Source organism: Crocuta crocuta, unplaced genomic scaffold (assembly GCF_008692635.1).
Source record: "Crocuta crocuta isolate KB4526 unplaced genomic scaffold, BGI_CrCroc_1.0 scaffold134, whole genome shotgun sequence".
NCBI classification, from domain to species: Eukaryota; Metazoa; Chordata; class Mammalia; order Carnivora; family Hyaenidae; genus Crocuta; species Crocuta crocuta.
Window position 1 is genome coordinate 128126 of NW_027530183.1, and position 22340 is coordinate 150465.

The 22340-nt window shown below is 34.0% G+C and overlaps 1 protein-coding gene across 1 annotated transcript in view; it reads right to left on the bottom strand.

The window, feature by feature from the left end:
* The window catches only part of CCSER1 (coiled-coil serine rich protein 1), a 218567-nt gene that overhangs the window by 124043 nt on the left and 72184 nt on the right, over positions 1 to 22340 (bottom strand). The window contains exon 3 of the mRNA XM_077765089.1: positions 16363 to 16547. Within this exon, the coding sequence (XP_077621215.1) occupies positions 16363 to 16547 (185 nt within the window). The remainder of the gene's footprint in view (positions 1 to 16362; positions 16548 to 22340) is intronic.

The window sequence follows — 22340 nt, forward strand, 5'->3', positions numbered from 1 at the left end:
GCATGAAAGAGAGCACACATGGGGCAGAGAAGGGGAGAGAGAGTATGCCAAGCAACACAGAGCCTGACCTGAGCTGAAATCAAGTCAGATGCTTACCCAACTGAGCCACTGGACACCTGGAGTGTCCGACTCTTTCTTTTGGCTAAGGTCATGATTTCAGGATTGTGAGATCAAGTCCCATATCTGGCTCTGTGCTGATTAATATTTTCTCTCATCGGGTGCCTGGGTGGCTCAGTCAGTTAAATGTCTGACTGGCTCAGGTCATGATCACATAGTTTGTGGGCTCGAGCCCCACACTGGACTCTGTGCTGACAGCCTGAAGTCTGCTTTGGATCCTGTGTCTCCCTCTGTTTCTCCCTCCCTCCTTCCCTCTCTCTCTCTACCCCCTCCCTCTTTCAAAAATAAATACACAATAAAAATGTGTTTAAAAAGATTCTCTCTCTCCCTTTCTCTCTGATCCTCCCACATTCTCTCTCTCTAAAATTAAAAAAAAAGACTAAATATTAGTTAATTCTTTAAAGAAATTCATGAGCCACCTAAAGGGGCTCTCACAGATCAAATCTGGAATAATTTAAACATCAAAACAAATAGTGATGATAGTGAATCATAATCCATTGAATAAAATAGGAACCCATGATCCAGTTTGGATATGTCATACTTATACATATACATACATGCATACTTATCTAAATATAGGAAAAGGGAAAGGACTTTCCTAAAGAAGAACGCCAACTAATAAATACAGAAGGGATAATGTGTTATAAAATTACTATTGTGCAAGTATCTGGATAAAAGTTGATGAGAAACAAGATATTCACATAGCTTCAGAGTATCTCTCCAAAAAATTACTTATGAACAAGGGAATAATAATAATTTTATAGTGATAAAGTCTAGTAAACTTCACCTTTACCAAGTTATCAAAGGTAACATCACTAGTAATGAAACAAACTGACATTATGAACCTCCTAATGTGACCCACTAAGAAAACAGTATCATACAAGTAGTTTTCCTTCTAAAAATTGCTTAATAATGAAATACCAGAAAACCATGACTTGAAAAGCATTCTACAAAATAAATATTATGAGTGTTATTGTCAGGTGAGATAAAGAATAGTGAGGAACTCTTTCAGATTAAGAGAGACTAAGGAGACATGATAACTAAACATACCACATAATTCTGGATTGGAGCCTGGATTTTTAAAAAAGTGAAACATTAGAAAAGTTGAATATAGAGTTATGTTAGATATTAACATTTTGTATCAAGATTAAATTTCCTGATTTTGACACCTAACAGTGTAATGTAAGAGAATACCTCTGTTTTTAGACAATGTATGCTAAAGTATTTAGGAGTAAAGGATCATGATGTGCACAACTAAATCTCACATGCTTAAAGAATATAAATAAATCCATATAAATAAATATGTATTTGTATGTATGTATCACAGTGAGAGAAGGAGAAAGAAAAAAATTGTGTTAAAGGTCAACAATTGATAAATCATTATAAAGTATATTTTGGGGGGGTGCCTGGGTGGCTCAGTCGGTTAAGCATCAGACTTTGGCTCAGAGCATGATGTCACAGTTCATGGGTTCGAGCCCCACATCAGGCTCTGTGCTGACAGCTCAGAGCTTGAAGCCTGCTTCAGATTCTGTGTCTCCCTCTTTTTTCCTGTTCCTCCCCAGCTCATGCTATCTCTCTCTCTCTCACTTCTCTCTCTCTCACCTCTCTCTCTCTCTCTCTCAAAAGAAAACATTAAAAATTTTTAGGTCTATATGGTAGTTTTTATTACCTCTTCTAACTTTCTTGTAAATATAAATTTATTATAAAATAAAAATGAAATGTATTTAATAAATGTAAAGTGATATGTATGACCAAAGTGATGCTGGTGCTATCTAGTTCCAAAGTAAATTTAGGTATCTTTCTTTGTTGTTATTAAGTAAAAGATTCACATGACAGAAGAGTAGAAACAATATTGTTTACTTGCTTTCCTGAATACGATAGTATTAATATCACCTGAACTGTGTTCAGTTGGTTCATGCTTTATTGTTATTTTGAGAAATGAGTTAAAGCTACAAAATGAGAAAAAAATAGGAAGGCAGAAGAAAACTACAGAGAGGAAGACAATTCATTCTTCTCTGAATTCTACTTCTTATAAGTTCTATTTTGTGGATATGGCAGTTTGTGAAGAGATGACTTGAAGAAAAGATATGATATTACCTTATAAAGTAAGAAAAAAAGCTTTACCTTTCTGCACATAATGACTAGCACAGTTTCTGACTCAAAAGAGTCTTAATATTCTTCACTGAATAAATAATGTGGATTAATCTTATTTAAATATTTGTGCTACCTCACCAATAATTAAAAGCCAATTACATCCCTTCACTTATATTTTTCAGAGTTGTTAGTGGACTGCTCACTGTTTGATACATTATTTAACATCTGTAATAGTCAGGATTCCAGAACTAGCTATTTCTTAACCTATTCTAGGTAGGTGTCTTTGCAAGTAAGGAACCCATATTTTTTTTGAAAGGTAAGAATTTCATGAACAGAAAATCTAGGTTTTTTTTTAAAGCAATACTTTCTTTTTCAATATCACATAATTCAGTTGCCATAAAGAAACCTCCTCTTCCTGCTCACTTTGCCATCCTTGTCCCCTTCAAAAAGAATACCTGACACTTGTCCTGGACATACAGCTAGTACTGAGCTCAACTGAAAATTCACAATGGGTGGCTCTTAAGTGCATTTAATGTAATTATCTTCTGAATTTTTCTTCAGTTTAAGCTGGTGTATCCAAAGTAATTCTACTGTGATTTTTATTATGCAATCTTGTTTTCTTTTTCAAAAAAATATTTTTAAAGAAGATTTTGTCTATTGCTTAATAGACTTGCTTATTGAACCAGAATAATTTGCTATTTTATTGTGAAAGAATTCTTATTCTTCTGTAAATACAGGAAGTTTCAGCAAAGCAACAGTGTCAAAATTGTGAAATCACTTTATTTTATGTTGTCGTTTTATGAGAACAAAAATCAATTTCTGTAAAAATCATTTGTATGGGCCAATTGTTCTGATTTCCTTAAAATACCTAAATGTCTACTGATAACAACTAGGAAAGAATCACAAAAAGCTGAAGGCTTTAGCACTGTTATGTTCAACCCCACTGCACTGAGTCAAAACACACAAAACAATCTATCTACTGAACAACAGAGTTTTATCCTTGAACTTCTTTAGTTAACAGACCTTACAGACTTCCAGCTGTGGAACAGTAAGTTCCCTTCAAGAGATCATAGTATCACTTCATAAAACTTAATGGTGTCCCAAGTCCCTTTTGTTATGTAGGACTTCCTAGAGAGATGAATGCTATTGGAAAAAGGCATGCATTAATAGTTCCTTTCTGTTTTTCTAAATGTAAACCCAGCATCTCTGCTTCATTTCTTTTTTCTCAGCTATAGCAACTTCCAGTGGACTGCTGGGTCAAGTTAAATCTTTAATAGCAGTGTACTCTGGTACCCACTTGGCTCAGCAATAGTTTCCATATACTATTATTATTATTAAAAAATAAAAGAAAGGGAATCACTGTGATTCATGAGCCGTAGCTAGGTGGCTGATCTTCTTTTCACTGAAAAGCACTACTTGTATTAATGTATCTGCATTTCTTTGTAACATAAATCTACTGAAGGCAACAGCATGCTGAGATATGCTGTCTCATCCCAACTAGTTCCTAATTCATGATATGAATTATCTGACAGCTGGTCACCTCCCTCAAATCAAATAGTCTAAATATTCAAGCTAAAAACCTTAGTAGTGGGTGTATTCTTCCAAAAGAATGAAGAAAGAACTAAGAAAGAGAAGATCAAAACTTCAGTGTTTTACCAAGTTTTCGCTCACAAAAGTTTAGAAATCTTAAAATTATGATAGGATAGACTAGTACTATTAGTAAGTACACTATAGTTCAAAATTTATTCTAAAGTAAATAAGTTACTCTATAAATCACTATTTTCTTCAACATAATATTTTTGTCTTTGATGTCATTGCCTATTACTATTTTGGATAACATTATCTTACAATTTAATAGAAGAAACTTTTTAAGTAGTAAATTATCAAATTATGATGTGATTAGTAATATAAGGGTTCACATAGATATCCATAATGGTTAAACTTCTTTTTAATTAAGAAAACAAAGGATGCAAATTAAAAGTCTTTGTAAATAGTCAAGACAGCATCTAAAAGATAAATTTTAATTAATTTCATAATCAAGAAATAACTAGGTCCAGTAAACCATCTAATTAAAGTGTGACACAATTATAATAAAATATGGGAATTTTAAATTCACTTCTCTATTAATTTTTCTAAGTAACATAAAGTGATTTTGAAAAATGCATGCAATTCAAAAAATAAGCAAATCAGAAACCAGGTAAATACAAGATTACTCTTACAAAGTATTAATATATAAAGAACTTGAATTTTTTATTTTAATTTTTTTAAATTTTATTTTAGAGAATTGTATGTTATTTTATTTCCTAAGAAGGAAAGAATATGCAATGAGAAAAGCACAGGATCTTTGACACATTGTGTTGGGAAAACTGGGTAGCAACATTTAAAGAATGAAACTAGGCCACTTCCTTACATCATACAGAAAAATAAATTCAAAATGGATAGAAGACCTAAATGTGAGACCTACAACCATAAAAATCCCAGAAGAGAAGACAGGCAGTAACATCTTTGGCATTGGTTGCAGCAATGTTTTTCTAGATATTGTCTCCTAAGGCAATGGAAACAAAAGCAAAAATTAACTATTGAGACTACATCAAAATAAAAAAGTTTTGCACAGCAAGGAAATCAATAAAACTAAAAGCAAATGGAAGAAGATATTTGCAAAAGACATATCTAATAAAGGATTAGTATCCAAAATATATATAAATAACTAATAAAACTCAAAACTCAAAAAATAATCCAATTTAAAAATTAGGCGGATGTGGGGCGCCTGGGTGGCTTAGTCGGTTGGGCGTCCGACTTTCGCTTAGGTCATGATCTCGCGGTTCGTAGGTTCAAGCCCCGCGTCGGGCTCTGTGCTGACTGCCGGCTCAGAGCCTGGAGCCTGTTTCAGTCTTTGACTCCCTCTCTCTCTGACCCTCCCCTGTTCACGCTCTCTCTCTCTCTCTCTCTCCCCTAGAAATAAATAAAACATTAAAAAAAAAAAATTTAAAAATTAGGCGGATGACATGAATGAACATTTCTCCAAAGAAGACACAGAGATGGCAAACAGACATGAAAAGATTTTCACGATTGCCTATCATCAGGGAAATGCAAATCAAAAACTACAATGAGATATCACTTCACATCTGTCAGAATGGCTAAAATCAACAATACACACACACACACACACACACACACACACAAACACACACACACACAAAACAGGTGTTGGCAAGGATGTGGAGGAAAAGAAACCTTCTTGCACTATTGGTGGGAATGCAAACTGGTACAGCCACTGGGGAATACACTATAGAAGTTCCTCAAAAGTTAAAAATAGAGCTACCCTATAACCCAGCAATTGCACTACTGGGTATTTACCAAAAAATACAAAAACACTAATTCAAAGTGATACATGTACATCAACATTTATAGCAGCATTGTTTAGTAGCCAAGATATGTTAGTAGCCCAAGTGTCCATTGACTAAATAATGGATAAAGAATATGTAGATAAAAAAAATGAAATAGATAATTGGGTAATAAAAGAATGAAATATTGTCATTTGCAGCAAGACAGATGGAGCTAAAGAGTATAATGGTAACCAATATAAGTCAGAGAAAGACAAATACTATACAATTTCACTCATAAACAGAATTTAAAAAATAAATGAGCAAAGTGGGAAAAGGAGAAAGAGAGGGAAATCAGGAAACAGATCCTTAGTTATAAAGAACAAATTGGTAGTTAACAGAGGAGAGACAGATGGGAGGATGGGTTAAATAGATGATGGGGACCAAGGAGTGCATTTATTGTGATGAGCAACGGATAATATGTGGAATTGCTGAATCACTATATGTACGCCTGGAACTAATATAACATTGTATGTTAACTTAAATTAAGAACTTAAAAAAGAACTTGGAAGACAAAAACAAAAATAAAGGTGATAGCCATGAAGGTAGAATTTACTATTGCAGTACATTACACTATCCCTAATGAGGAGTTTCTATTTTAAGTGATGTAATTGCTGCTTCTCTAATGTGACTTTAGAAACAGAAGGGAGTTTGAGAATTACTGGAATATTAAAGGGAGGCTGAAATATATGTATATCAAAACAGGATAGTAACATAAATAGCAGAGAACAAAGGAAGAGGAGCCATTAAATATTAGGGCAAATACCAATTTACTGCATATTTCTCTATATCTACTCCAAAGTTTCAGTCCTCAGAGTTTCTGCTATTCTCCTTATGCAAAGAGACCTTTCATAAACCTTCATTCTATTTCCATAACTCTAACATATTATGTTATTCAATGTTTACTGATGATGTCAGATTTCTGATATAATAGAGATTCCCAGCCTGTCGTTTGGAATCCACAAGTGACTTCACCTAGATCTTAAGTTTTCAGATAGGACAGATGAAAAATAAAGACAAGAGCATCATAGACCAAATGCAAGTAGTAGCTCTGTATAAAATGTAGATTTGAAGAAGCAGCTGCTAAAAAGCCCATAAGGAGAAAAAGAGGAGGAAAGAAAGAGAGGAAAGTTAACATCTCAAGTCTTCAATAGTGTAAGAAATTGAAGAGAAGTTAAGAACGTTGAAGACTTAAAAAGAATATGAAAATTGGTAAAGTCATTTTTTGTCTGCAAGGACATATTTGGCAATGCCTGGAGATATTTTTAGTTGTCAAAACTTGAGGTTTCTACCGGCATTTAATGGGTAGGAGTCAGAGATGTTGTTAAACATACACTGCAAAAGACACTCCCACACACAAATAAAGAACTCCCCAGGACAAAATGTCATTAGTTGCAATGTTGAGAAACATCCTGTATGTAACACGAGCTAGAATATATGAAACTGAAGAGTTCATGGAAAGTTGGGAAAATTAATAGGGCAAGAAAAGGCTGTTCTTTCGAAACTAGCTGACTTGTAGGGAAAACGAGTCAAGATGGAGAACTTTTGGATCAAGTATGGCATAGGAAAAAATTATTTTTTGTTTGTTTTCTTCAAGGATGGAAACTTGATGATACAGTAAACTGACACTAATGAAGAACTAGAGAGGAAACCAGAGGTGAAAAAAGAAGAAGAAAACTGATGAGGTGCTGTTCTACAGGAGGTGAGGAGTAGAACTCAAGATTAGTAGAAAAGACTGCTTTGAAAGAATGAAGGCACATATGTCCAAGATCAAAGGAAATGAAGGACTGATGGGTAGAAATACAAATGTATTGGGAGTGTCAAAGACAAGATGGATAGTTTGAGGACAATATTTAAAGTTCATACTCAGTGCTTGAGTTAAGTGTGATCCACTTTCCCTGTGATAGGAGGAAACAGGAGTATGCTTTCTGTCAAGTAAGAAGGCAGCTGACTCAATATAATTTCCTTGTAAACATACTGATGGCAGAACTCCTACAAACAAACAACTGGCAAATTAAGTGGTTTTCACTAGTAGGACAGCTTCTCTATCAATTGCTTTTCACAGAATATGTCTAATTATGATTGCTTATGAAAAATAGAGCTAGAATAGAGATTTATGGAATATGGCCCCATGGAAAATGTCCATGTAATCTACACATTTGTGTATGAAATTGAGAGGTTTCATGTGGTAAAAACTTCCAGTTATAAGAAAAATAAGTTCTGGGGATGTAATGTACAGTATGGTGACTACAGTCATAGGGGGAAAAACGGAGAGGTTTTGTACTGAGATGACTCTTTCTGTGTAAATGAGATGATTGGACACACATAACACTTCAAAACTCATCCAACAATCTGAGCCAGGACCAATAAGATAAAAGGAAGGACACACGGGGAGCTGGGAAGGTATTCAAATCTCTACCTGCTTCATGGGGAGCTGGGAAGGTATTCAAATCTCTACCTGCTTCACCTGCGCCTCTTGATGTCTGATTAAAGGTCTGATTCATATATATATATATGGATGGATATAACAAGCTAAGAACAATAAAAGATATAAACAAAGAAGACATTTTAGAGCAAAATGTAGCAGTGAAATGAAATGATTGCTGCTTTAAATTATAATAGTGATAAAATGACAGCCACTCTAATTTAGAAGTGATGAATTTAAACAAAGACATCATCACATAGCAAAAGTGTGAAATACATATGCACAACTCATCTGAAAATCACACTTTTGTATCCTAACATTGCAAATATGGTTTCTGAGACAATTGTAAAAGTCTGTCTCAATCTTTAAATTAATTTAAAATTTCAACATAATATTAACATGTTAAAATATTTTTTTATATAAACTGACCATAATGCCTAATATTAGGCATATTTCTACCATAATAATATATCTCTTGACTTTAGAAGTCAGAACGTTTTATTTCATTTACTAAAATTAATAGTCACATTTAAATTTTAAACTAACAGAATAACTTGAAGAAAAATTTTTCTTTATTCTTTAACGAGAATAATGCAAAAGCTTCAAATTCCAATGACTATTTCCTCAGAAAAGGTAATTATTTTATGCAAGGTCAATTCTCTGTTACAGATTGTGCAGCTGTTCAGATGGTCAGAGATTTGTCATGGATTATGAATCAATAAATATTCTCTCTCATGCTATAAAAAATACACCAGCCCATGGGGTTACCTAAATAAGGCATAAAATAGTTTTGTCTCACAGAAAATTGAAATAACTTGATCCAATTAAAAATAAAAGTCATTTCTGCATTCTAACCCCAAGAATAAAAGGTAAATAATTTTCCAATTTCTTATATTTAGAGGATACATAAGCTGTTTTACGATTATTCTAGGTGTAGTATGGTTAAATAAAAAAATCTTTAATTGCCTTATGCTACTGTCCTTCTCAATTATTTTCTTGATAAAGAATGAAATATATGTTGTTCTCAATAAAGCTTTTAATATAAATTATTTAATACTGCTACTTTTAAAATATGATCTTTTATTGCTATGTTCTGAATGTTTCTGTCCCCCTAAAACTCATATGTTGAAATGATGGTATTTAGACATGGGGCCTTTGGGAGGTGCTTAAGTCCAAAGGGTAGAGCTCTCCAGAATGGGATGATTGTCCATATAAAAGAGACTCTATAGAGCTCCCTAGTCCCTTCCACCATGTATGACACATCAATAAGGTGGTAGTTATAAGCCAGAAACAATGCTGGCATCTTTATCTTGGACTTGCAAGATACTGTGACTTCTCCAGAACTGTGAGAAATAAATTTCTGTCATTTACAAGCTACCCAATTTGGGATATTTTGCTAGCAGTCCTACTGGACTGACATTTAATGAAAAATTTGCACAGGAAAATATTAAGTGCTATGTACATCTCATGTGAACTGTATGAAGAGAAATGTTAATAATTATGATACTGCAATTTTATTTACTTACTCAAATGGGTCTGCAAGTCATTTTAGATGAAGTTAACTCTATGAATAAGCTATTCATAGTTTTGTGCATCAAACATATAAATTGTGACAGATTCTAAAATGAAAATGACTCATCCCCAAAGCTAGACATAAAAAAAAAATGAATGGAATATTTTATCCAATTCTGCTTTTTGCNCTTTAAAGAAATTTCTGAATCTGCAAGTTTATAAGTAATGAAGTGAATTGGACTAGATAAAATATGGAGTTTTAAAATACCAACCTAGGCAGATTTGACCATATTTTTAAATTTGTGCTCAAAAAATATTGCCAATAATTGACTATTAGTTGTCTTCTCTGTATAGCCAGTCCATAACTACTGTAGTAATATAATCCTGGAAACCATCCCATAAGCCTAACTATCCTAAAATGAGTTGTTTCTATTGGAACAATGTCATACTGGCATATCAAAAACCAGAGCTACACCAAAGAGTTAATCATAAAACATGTGTATGTTTGTATAATAAATTAAAATGCCAAGAAATGTGCACAAGCAAGTCACATACAACAATTGTACTAAAGACCTTAGTCTATTTCTATATGAGCATATGGCACAAACTAGACAACAATTATACCATACCTATATTTCACACATATTTATTATATGCCAAGCATTATACTAAATGTTGTAAGAAATGCTAATAATATAAAAAGCTTCTTCCATCTAATATTGTTTAAACATTTACTTTCGAGAGACACAGAGAAATAGAGCATGAGGAGGGAGAGGAGCAAAGAGAGAGGAAGACACATAATCCAAAGCAGGTTCCAGGCTCTGAGCTGTCAGCATGGAGCCTGGAGTGGGGCTCAAACTCACGAACATGAGATCATGACCTAAGCCGAAGTCAGACACTTAACCAACTAAGCCACCCAGGTGTCCTAGCTTCTTCCATTTAAATGAATGAAGTCTAATAGGTAAAATGAGACCTATTCAAATAACTAAGTAGTGGGTGCCATATATATGATACATCTTCAAAGGACATTGATAGGAAAAATATCATTAATAACTAGAAAAATCAATAAAGGCATTATAGATTAGAGCCATTAATCTAAAATTAATACACTAGTTATCAACAAATGTAATTCAATTTTTAATGAGTGATACTTTTGATTTCCCTTCTTAAAATTTATGAGGATTGAGAAGAATGATTTGTGTGGCTCCATTTCCTTACAAATATTAATGGCTCCTTTTTCTCATTAAATGCCCTTGTAGCATGAAATGACATTACCTTTAATTCCATTGACAATTAGTTAAACCCAAAAGCTGAGATCACTATTTTAACTCTCCAAAAGCCAGTAACATTTTTACATACTTGAAAGTCCCATTTCGGATTTCAGGATTAAGAGAAAACATTTATTAAATCAAATCTTTTAATTATCAGCTTTTCTTTGCTCTTAATTTTGAGCTCCACAACCTTCATGCCACAGAATGAAAGTGTGAAAGTACATATACCAAAACATGAATCACTAGAGTTCATTTGCCTGATGTGTGGTTAATGTGGGATGTTTGGGAATGGATTCTTTGAATATTAATGTACTTTATTCTTTACTGTCCAACTGCCTCTCAGAGTCCCTGCTCAGCACTGGTAGCTGGGGCTCGGTGGTACAATTAGCCAAAGACATAAGTTATATATATATATAGAACAGTGTCAATTGAGCATGCAAGCTAAACTCCATATAAATTAGGGACACAAGATTTCATGCATCCTAAATATTTGATCTCAATGGCCACAATCCAAATAAAAAATTCTCTAATGTAAATTATAAGATAGAATTCTTAAATCTATTACATTGACAAGATCATGTCAGTGTCTCCTAATCTGGAATTCTATCTTCCAGGCCTATCTCTTTCACCTTTGTATCTTCAGAATAGGCTCTCAATAAATATTTATTTAAAGAAACTGTGAGTGAATGCATAGATAAATGAACAAATAAAGGACAAGCTAATAAAGGGGAGAACAGTAGACCCCAGAAAAAAGTGGATGCATACTAAGTACTTGGCTAGTTAACATGGGACTTAGTTCATCTGAGATAATTTAGCTATTGTCAGTAATATCTAAATTCTGGATTTCAACATGCCAAGAATTAAAATATGACATGAAAAGCTAATAATCTGCAAGTAACTATTTTTTCCTCAAACATAAATATGTTGTTTTTTTAGAAAATAAGTCCTACAGGTTTTGTTTTGTTTGTACTTTGCCATTCCCAGTTCTTACAAAAATGAAAAGGATGTCAAACTGCATATGAGAAAGTATGCTATCAGATTAAAACTAGCCATAAACAGGGGCGCCTGGGTGGCTTAGTCGGTTAAGCGTCCGACTTTCGCTTAGGTCATGATCTCGCGGTTCGTGGGTTCGAGCCCCGCGTCGGGCTCTGTGCTGACTGCCAGCTCAGAGCCTGGAGCCTGTTTCAGTCTGTGACTCCCTCTCTCTCTCTGACCCTCCCCTGCTCACGCTGTCTCTCTCTCTCTCTCTCCTAGAAATAAAATAAAAAAATAAAAAAAATAAAAAAAAATAAAAAAAACTAGCCATAAACAAATGCTGGCAGAATACCTTAGCACAAACAGTTCAGGGCAACTTTGTAAATGTGTTTGCTGAGTAATCTAAAGATAATGCAACTTGCCAAACTTTAATGTAACAGAAATAAGTACTTTCAAATATATTAATGTTCCCAGAAATTTAGTCAAGTTAATTTAGATATATATAGCTCAAGGACTTTAAGTCAGGAACAGAGCACATCCCTAAAAACAGAACTTGTCATTTCAAATGACTCTTTTATTTTCAAAGAGATCTTACTCTTTTTCAACCACAGTGACCAGTACATTGTGAGGCATAAATCAGAGTCCATTAAAAGGGAGGGAGGAGGTAAGCAGGAAATCTCAGTTAATTAAAAGAACTGAGGTACACTAAATCTTTTGAGAATATGATAGATCTAGTCAATAAATTGTGATAGAAGATGAAATCAGTCTCTCACAGGTCAGGGCATTTATTACTGGGATGAGGACCTCCAAAGATCTCCTTTTTCCATGGTATGTAAAAGGCAACATTTACAGTGGTGGCTAGTTCAACAGCCTAGACATAGAATGAGACAATAACCGGAACTTCTAGAACCTTCCACAATAAACATGTAGCCTGAGTGAGAAATAAATCATTTTATAAAAGTCACTAAGATTTGGAGGTCATTTCCTATCATATATTGTAGTTTATCCTTATTCATCCACTCAGGCACTCTCCTTCCTGTATGCCAGAGCCTCTATATTGTATGTTACATATGAATCTATCCTCACATTAATAATTTTTTTTTTAGAACAGGGTGACCTTGCAAATACATATGGAGTTAAATGTCACTGTGTAAAGCTGCTGGAGAAAACATGACAAAACCTTAAATTTATTCATTTATATACCACATTCTAGGGGCGCCTGTGTGGCTCAGGAGGTCAAGCGTCTGACTTTGTCTAGGGACATGATCTCAAGGCTTATGAGTTTGAGCCCTGCGTTCAGATTTTGGAGACTGCTTCAGATTCTGTGTCCCTCTCTCGTTCTGCCCCTCCTCGCTTATGCGTGCGCTCTCACACTCTCATCTTCTCTCTCCCTCTCTCTCCTTCTCCCTTTCTCTCAAGAATAAATAAAATATTTAAAAAATTTATTTACCACAGTCTGGAGGGAAGGTTCCAAAAATGAAAGGGTTTAAAAATCCTTTTAAAATATTTGACCATCCTAAGGGAAGTATGAAGAAAATAACTCAATAGAGAAAATGAAGGGAAGTCTTTATTTAAAGCAATTTGAAAATATATAACAAACATTAATATTATCAAATTTTTCCAGATATCTTATGGTTTCATGTAATAAATTTAAGCAAACTACAATTTCTTCTGAACCACTGAGGTTCAAAGAGTTAATACATCCTCCTCTTTCCCTTTCAGATTGAAATATCCCCAAAATATACAAAATCAATAAACTGTGGTCTAACCTATTAAGGCATAACTTTGTTCATTCAGAAACTCTCAGCATCTTAACAAATAAAGCAAGCTATATCCTACTGGTAAACTTAAATCCCCATCAACTAGACAAAATACTCCAGTTCCTTCTAAATATGATTATCTTTTTTTGTGAAAATTTTCCTTTCTAGATGAGTCACCTTTCAGTAAAGACACTGACACCATTCATCAGTATATCAAGAAATACTAACACATTTTAAGTCCAGAATCAGCATTAAATTTTGTTTCTTTTTTGTATCCTTTACAGAGGGTTATAGCCTCTACCACCTAATATCTGTATTTTGGGGTAAGATGCTTATCTTCTTAGAGTTTTATTTTCCTCGTTACAAAATGTGATTAATAGTAGTATCACTTGGGGGTGCCTGGGTGGCTCAGTTGGTCAAGCAGGCTCCGACTTCAGGTCAGGTCATGATCTCATGGTTCATGAGTTCAAGCCCTGCACTGGGCTCTATGCTGACAGTTCAGAGCCTGAAGCCTGCTTCAGATACCAGGTCTCTCCCTCTCTCTGCCCCTCCCCCACTTGCACTCTGTCTCTGTCTTTGTGTGTGTGTCTCTCTCTCTCAAAAATAAATATTTAAAAATTAATAATAATAGTATCACTTGGTGGATAGTATTGTGAGGAATGGATGTGATAAAACACATGAAGCATTAAGAGAAGTACTTTGTTCCAATTAAATATTGAAAACATATATTACTATTATTGCTCTAAAAGGAAAGAATAACAGAACATGATTTTTTTCTTAAATACATACATTTGTTTGAATTATTTTAGAAGAGTAATACAGAAAGTATGTCACTGGTCACACATAAAGCTGTCATTTCCTAAATAATTAAGTCAGTTGTTTAATATATAGCTAAGATTACCTAACGTCCTAACATTTGTCCTTTTTGTTATGAGTTAAAGAATATATTTTACACATTTTAAATTCATGATTAGAGTGTAAAATTAAAGGATGAGATATTGTGAAATCCAAAAGAAAAAACCATAATATAATTTTATAGGTTTCATATGTAAATTCAATCATGAGTATTTATTTCAACAAGTGTTACCGTAAATCTAGTGAACATGTACAATATTTTAACCACATTTCTGTCCTAAGGACAACCTTTCCCCAACCATGGCAATGATATAATCTTGCCATCTAGTGGAAGAGCTGTATCACTGCAGGGACACTTTTTGAAAAGTTTTTAAAAAGCCTCAAATCAAAGAACAAAATTATTTTTTGTGTTGTGACATTTTAAATATTAAATCTTGAAAGTGGATTTGGGAAGAAGAATAATGTGTGATGTTACAAAGAGAATTATTGAAATATAGTATGAAAAACATGAGCTATAAAGAATATGTAAAAGGCCCACCTTTGGACAAGCCCAAAGCATACTGCATAATTATTAGTATAAATATATCTCTAAGAAGGAAAAATAAGCATTTTGTGAAGAGAAGTGTTTCATAAGAAGTCATTAGCCATGATTTTTAATTCTGCACCAACTCAAAATCTTTTTTAACATGTTCTTGCACTTAAAAAATATCAGCTGCAATAATAATGTATTTTCAAAGCACCGAAAAAGATTAAATATAACATCTTTATGTAAAAATATAAATACACACACAATTATTTTTTAGTATAACAGAAACAAAAGCCCACTATCATTTGTTGTTTTGTATTACCAATTTCCCCAAGATAAGATCTGGCCAAACCTAATCTGATTGTTAGAACTTCTAACTTCAAGGAAATGGTTTGGTTATCACTCGGTGCTGCCTCAGTAATTTAAGACTTATTCACAATACAACTGTCAAAACTGGATAGCCTATTTTCATTTGAAACCAAATCATCCAAAATACATAGAGATAAAATACTTGAGTAATTTAGTTTTGAGCATTTTTCACACATATCCATGAACTGGGGAGGGAGGTAGTAAGGCAGACAAGCAGACAGATCATTTTAAAGAAACACTGTTAAATATCGGGAATCAAAAACACTGCTGGAAAAGGACACGTGTGAGGAAGTGAACAAGAGAACTCCAAAAGGCAAGCCCACCCCAGTATTTGTGAGACCTGAGGCTTCCTGAACCTCGTGGAGTCTACTCATCACCTTCCCACCCTGGCTTTATCTTTCACTGTGAATGAGCATCACACACATGCCTCTATAACACCACAGTCCTCAAGTGAAAGCTCAGAACTGACTCCCCTATACACATGCCACTTTAACCCTCACCAGCAGGCTCTTCTCTTGCAGTGAACCAGAAACCTGGAATCTTTGTTACCCAGAATGTCCCAAAGCTTTTGATGGCCATTTTGCCTTGACCCCAAAAGCTCCTCATCCAGTGTGCATGGGCAACTGTAAAAGCACAGGCAGAGTAGGATCCCTAACGAGTTAATGGGTGGTACTCGCATAAACGTGGGTTATAAAAGGACATTTTTTAGAGTGGCTATAGGGTAGAGAGATGGTGTGAAATAATGGTTATGAAAGGGTACCCTCATGATCAGGTTTTTTCCTTAGCTTGTGTATCCCAGGACCTTGTTCTAGAACAGAGAATCTTAAACTTTCTATGGAAGCAAGGAAGACAGGAATTGAGGGCAACTGTCATGGTGTGCTATTATATGTCATGACCCATTAGAGTTTCAAGTGAAAATATAGCCTCTTTAGCTGGGATATCAACTAAGAAGACCAATGCTCCCTTCAAATATGAAGTGTCTATTCCTCAGTCTGTTTTCATTTTGCAAAAGGCAGGAATATCCCACTCCCATACAAAATTATTTTATTCAATGCAAGTATATGTGTATACTTACCATGCTGTTCATTTTTGAAGATGATGATCCTGCTCTTTGCTTTCTTAGACTGTTCACTTCTTCTACATTTCCATCTTTTGGTTTCAAAATCATTCTGCTACTCCCTGCAGTTCCTTCAGATGAGGATCGCAATCGCCTCTCTATAAATCTCCCTTCACGATATGGACTGAAGCTACTGGCAAGAACTATTAAAATAAACAAAACAAACAAATATTAATATAAATGTTTAACTGTAATTTATATAAATGTTGCATTGAAAGCAAATGAGAAATTCTTAGTGATTTTCAAGCATTCTCTATCATTGAAAAAATTAAATTAATAGTGGTAAGTTTAGTTTACCTCATCATGTAATCACTTTGAAGCTCAAAACCTTTTCAGTCATCCATGGCTTCTCCATACTTCATACAAATCACATAAGCAAACCCTATCCCTATTACCCTCAAATTGTATACAGAATCTGACCACTTCCTACAACCTTCCGCACTAATATCCTGGACCCAACTCCATCAACCCTAGCTTTGGTTACTATAATACCTAACAGCCTCTTTCCTTTGCCTATTCCTACCTGACTCTCCCCCACAAAAACCACAGCATTCTTTCCACATGGTAACCAGTATGAGCACTGAAGACATAAGTAACGTTGATCATGAGCACTCTTCTAGTCATAGAGCTGATGTTTAAACAATGGCCTATCAGTGTCCTTATGATAACCCTACTCTATCCCTTCATTTAGGACCTTCCCATATTCACCTGTTCCCTTCTCTAACTTCATGTTTTGCTGTCCCCTCCTCCTTCACTCTGCTTATGCTACTATGGACCTCTTGCCATTGCTAGGCTGCAGCACACTCCAGTCCCAGGAGTGGTCTTTACCACATAGTCTTTGCACGGTTATATTCTTCTTAAATATCTATATATCTTTCTCCCTAGTCATCTTCAACTCTTTGCTAATATGTTACCTTGGTTAATACTCTGTGCACCATATACTGAAAAATGCAAACTACAGTGCAATATCAGAAAGTGAAATTAAGAAAACAATCTCATTTACAATAGCATAAAAATGATAAAATACTTAAAATAATTTTAACCATGTAAGTGAAAAATCTCTACACTGAAAACTGTAAGACACTGATGAAATAGAGACATAAATAAATGGAAAGATATTCTATGTTTATAGAGTAGAAGAATCAATATTGTTAAAATGTCCATACTACTCAAAGCAATCTACACATTCAATACAATCTCTATAAAAATTATAATGACATTTTTCATGAAAATACAAAAAAAAAAATGTACAAAAGAACCACAGAAGACCCCAAATAGCTGAAGCAATCTTTAGAAATCACAAGATGTCACATTTCCTGGTTTCAAACTATACTACAAAGCTATAGTAATCAAAACAGTATGGTATTGGCGATATTGACATAAACACAAACACACAGATCAATGGGACAGAATAAAGAGCCCAGAAATAAAACCGTCATATGCGAGCAATTAATTTTTGGTAAAAGACTCAAGAATATGAAATGCAGAAGAGATAGCCTCTTCACTAAATGGTGCTGGAAAACTGAATAACCACATGCAAAACAATAAACATAGACCCCCATCTTACAGCATACCAAAAAAAAAAAAAAAAAGTGAAACTGATGTAAAGATTTGTACATAAGACCTGCAAATATAAAATTCTAGGGGGGATAAAACAGGCGGTAAACTCCTTGACATTAGTTTTGGCAATGGCCTTTTGGGATTCACACCAAAAGCCAAAGCAACAAAACCAAAAATTAACAAATAAGACTATTTCAAAGTGAAAACCTTCTGTACATTAAAGTAAATAATCAACAAAATGAAAAGGCAAATTATGAAATGGGAGAAAACATTTTCAAATAACATATCCTATGAGAGGTTAATATCCAAAATACACAAGGAACTCATACAACTCAATAAAAATAAAAATAATAATAATCTAATTTTAAAAATGAGCAAAAAAACTAAATAGATTTTTTTTTCCAAAAAGACATACAAAATAGTCAACAGGTACATGAAAAGATGCTCAACATCACTAATTATGAGGGAATGCAAATCAATACCACAATGAGATATCACATCACATCGGTTAGGGTAGCTATTAGCAAAAAGTCAAACAAGTATTGTCAAAAGTGTGGAGAAAAGGGAAGCTTTATACACTGATGGTAGCAAAGTAAACTGGTACAGTCACTATGAAAAAAAAAAAAACATGTAGTTTCTTCATGAAGTTAAAAATAGAGTTATCATATAATCCAGGAATTCCATTTATGGGTATATATTCAAAAGAAATGAAATCATTATCTCAAAGTACGATCTGTATGCCCATGTTAAAGCAACAGTATGCACAGTATCCAAGATATGGAAACAGTCTAAGTGTCCATCAATGAATAGATAAGAAGATGTGATATGTCTATGCTAAGGAATATTATTCAGCCTTTAAAAAGAAGGAAATCCTGCCATTTGTGATAACATGGGTAAAACTGCAGGGCATTAAGCTAAGCAAAGTAAGCCAGATAGAGGAAGACAAAAAGTGTACGGAATCAGTTATATGTGGATTCTTAAATAAAATAATTGTTGTAAAACTTGAGATAGGAATGCAAAGTAGAAAAGTGGTTGCAATTGGAGCCCCTGGGTGGCTTAGTCACTTCAGCATGCAACTCTTGATTTCGGCTCAGGTCATGATTTCACATTTCATGAGTTCAAGCCCCACCCTGGACTCTGCCCAGTCAGCACAGAGGCTGCTTAGGATTCTCTCTCTCCCTCTCTCTCTGCCCCTCCCCTGCTTTCACACTCTCTGAATACATACATACATACACACACAAACATGAAAAAAATGGAAAAAAGAAAAAGTGGTTGCAAGAACCTATTAGGCAAACATATAACAGTTCTTTTTAAACAACTTTTTAAGCTAATGAATAAAAATTAAATTGCCGGAGAGCTCAACTTTACATTATTTTTTGCTTATTTTTGAGAGAGAGAGAGAGAGGAGAGAGGGAAACAGAGGATTCAAGATGGGCTCTGCACTCACAGCAGATAGCCCGACACAGGGCTTGAGCTCACCAGCTGCAAGATCATGACCTGAGCTGAAGTCGGATGCTTAACCAACTAAGTCACCCAGGTGTCCCTGTATTATTTCTGATATGATTAAATAACTCATACATTCAGATATATATTAAATACTAGCCTAAATATGTTTCATAACAAATACAGAATAAATTCAGTATTACGGAGTTTAGTGCATATAGCAACTCTTTTTTGTTTTTTGTTTTTATTTTTGAGGAGAGAGAGAGACAGCATGAGCAGGAGAGGGAGACACAGAATGTGACGCAGGCTCCAGGCTCTGAGCTAGCTGTCAGCACAGAGCCCGACATGGGACTTGAACCCACGAACCGTGAGATCATGACCTGAGCTGAAGTTGGATGTTTAACCGACTGAGCCACTCAGGCGTCCCAGCAACCCTTTCTCATATAAAATATATCTACATAACTGGTTTTCAAATGTTAAACTTCCAAATTATAAAATCCTTCTGAATGGCACATGAACATCTCCATGAAATGAAGGATAGAATACTATTATTTTTTTCTTTGTTTACACTACCAGCTTGTTTGGCTATCCCTCCCTGTTTTACAGGTTGTACATAACACGAATAAAGAGCTAATGTCCCAAAAACAGGCAACACATTATCAAATTCAATAAATTACTTTAAGATAGTAAGTGGATCATGATTAGAATCTTAGTGAACAGATTAATAGCAAGATATTTCTGCAGAGATGAATATATATAATATTCAATTTGACACTGAAGAAAATGATCATTTCTAAATAATAATTATATATAATCAAGTACATTTCTACCCTATTTGTATGTCATTTCTTAAAAAAAAAAAAGTGCCTATATTCCAATTTGAGATCCACCATTTTCTAACAGTGTGATTTCATAAAGTTACTTAATTTAATCCTTAGTTATTAACAACTGCCATATAAAATTTTGGTTAAGATTAAATGACATTTACCTTGAGGAGCACTAAGATATGGAATGCATGAATCACTACATTGTACCCCTGATTCTAACATAATATTGTATGTTAACTATACTAGAATTAAATTTTTTAAAAATAAATGAAAAGTAAATTTTAAAAAAGATTAAATGAAACAATGCAAATTGCTTAGCACATCTTGGGCACATATTAAGTGTACAAAAAGTGTAAACATCATCAATATCATCACTGTTCTTCTTATTATAGTTAAAGAATTAAGCAGGTATAACTAAAGCCATAAGTACAGACAAGGTCACTGAGATCAAAAAATAATAAAGTAGGCAGATGCATAAAAGTAATCATGTATCAAATGTGAAAAATATTGTTATACAATTATACAGCTAGGTAATTCATTCATGCATTTAAAACTTTAAAACTGTTATATTCATGGAGGGACTAGTTGGATTAATCATATAGTCTTATGATTCTTGATACTTTATAATTTAACTTATTATAGCTTTATATACTATTTTAGTATTCTTAATGGTTTGGAAAGAGGTGGGATCATGTCACTAAGCGTACTCACTAAGAGTCTGAGCTTTGAATTGAGATAGTGGTAATCTGACTGTCCCACCTAACAACTCTATTATCCCTTGGTCTGTTTTTCCATTTGTAAAATGGAATTTGTAAATGTCTATCTCATAAGTTTGTATCTCAAACTATTATGTACTAACTTTGTGATTTTGGACACATTACTTAGTCTATTTTTGTTCCAATTATCTTGACTGTAAAATGGGTTACTATAATAGTAATTTCAATCATCTGGATGTATCCAAAATGGGAAATGAGACATTATAAACATCAACGTTGGGAGAACTAGTTGACAGTACTAGTAGTGGTGGTAACAGCAGTAGTAGTTGTGGTGGTAGTAGTAGTAGTAGTAGCAGCAGCAGTTGTGGTAGTAGCAGTAGTAGGAGCAGTTAACAGCTACAGGAGCGGTAGTAGTAATGATAGCAGAAAAAAAAATGTCAAATATAAACCAGTAGGTGATATATATTCTGTTTTCTTAACTGAAATTTATATTAAATAACAAAGTTTTCTGTTAAATGCCATAACAACATACTGGAGCAATTCAAGCACCCATCCTCACTTTCTATACACCAAAGAGATGGTACCCAAGGTTACACAGGTGGTTAATGATATGCAAGTTTAGAACCAAGTTTCAACGACAGTACTTTTAAAGTTTGCAAACCTATTGTATTTAGAGATGGTATTATTTGTGCTGAAACATGGATCCTACTTAATAATGAGTTTTGCTAAAATAGGAAATATAATTTAAATTATATAAATTTCTTTTATGGTGATTTTGGCTGGAATATATCCATTTTACTAAGAAATACCAAGACTCCATCATGTACTTAAAGTTTTTTTTAATTTTTACTTATTTTTGAAAGAGAGAGAGAGAGAGTATGAGCAGGGGAGGGGCAGAGAGAGAGAGAGGGGGAGAAACATAATCAGAGCTGGCTCCAGGCTCTGAGCTGTCAGCACAGAGCCCCATGCGGGGCTTGAACTCACAAGCCTTTGAGCCATGAGATCATGACTGAGGTGAAGATGGCCGTCCAAAGGACCGAGCCACCCAGGCACTCCATCTATCATTTACTTTTAAAAAGTGATTCTTATTTTAGATAAAGCCACATTGCAAATAAAAATAATTTCTTTCCTCTTTCTTCTGAGGTCCAGAAGCTTGACAACACAACTAAGAAAATAAGTAGTATTTCTGAGCTTATATTGTTAGCATAATATGAAGTTCAAAATCAAGTAGAGAAAATATTTAAGATTTTAAGTTAAAATCAGAAAAAAATGAACTAGAGAATGAAAAATAAGAAAATGTGGATTCTATTCATGAGATGAAATAAAATTAAATAAATCAGAATGTAAATATAGAATGTAGAATAAAATATAATGTAATTATATTTCATAT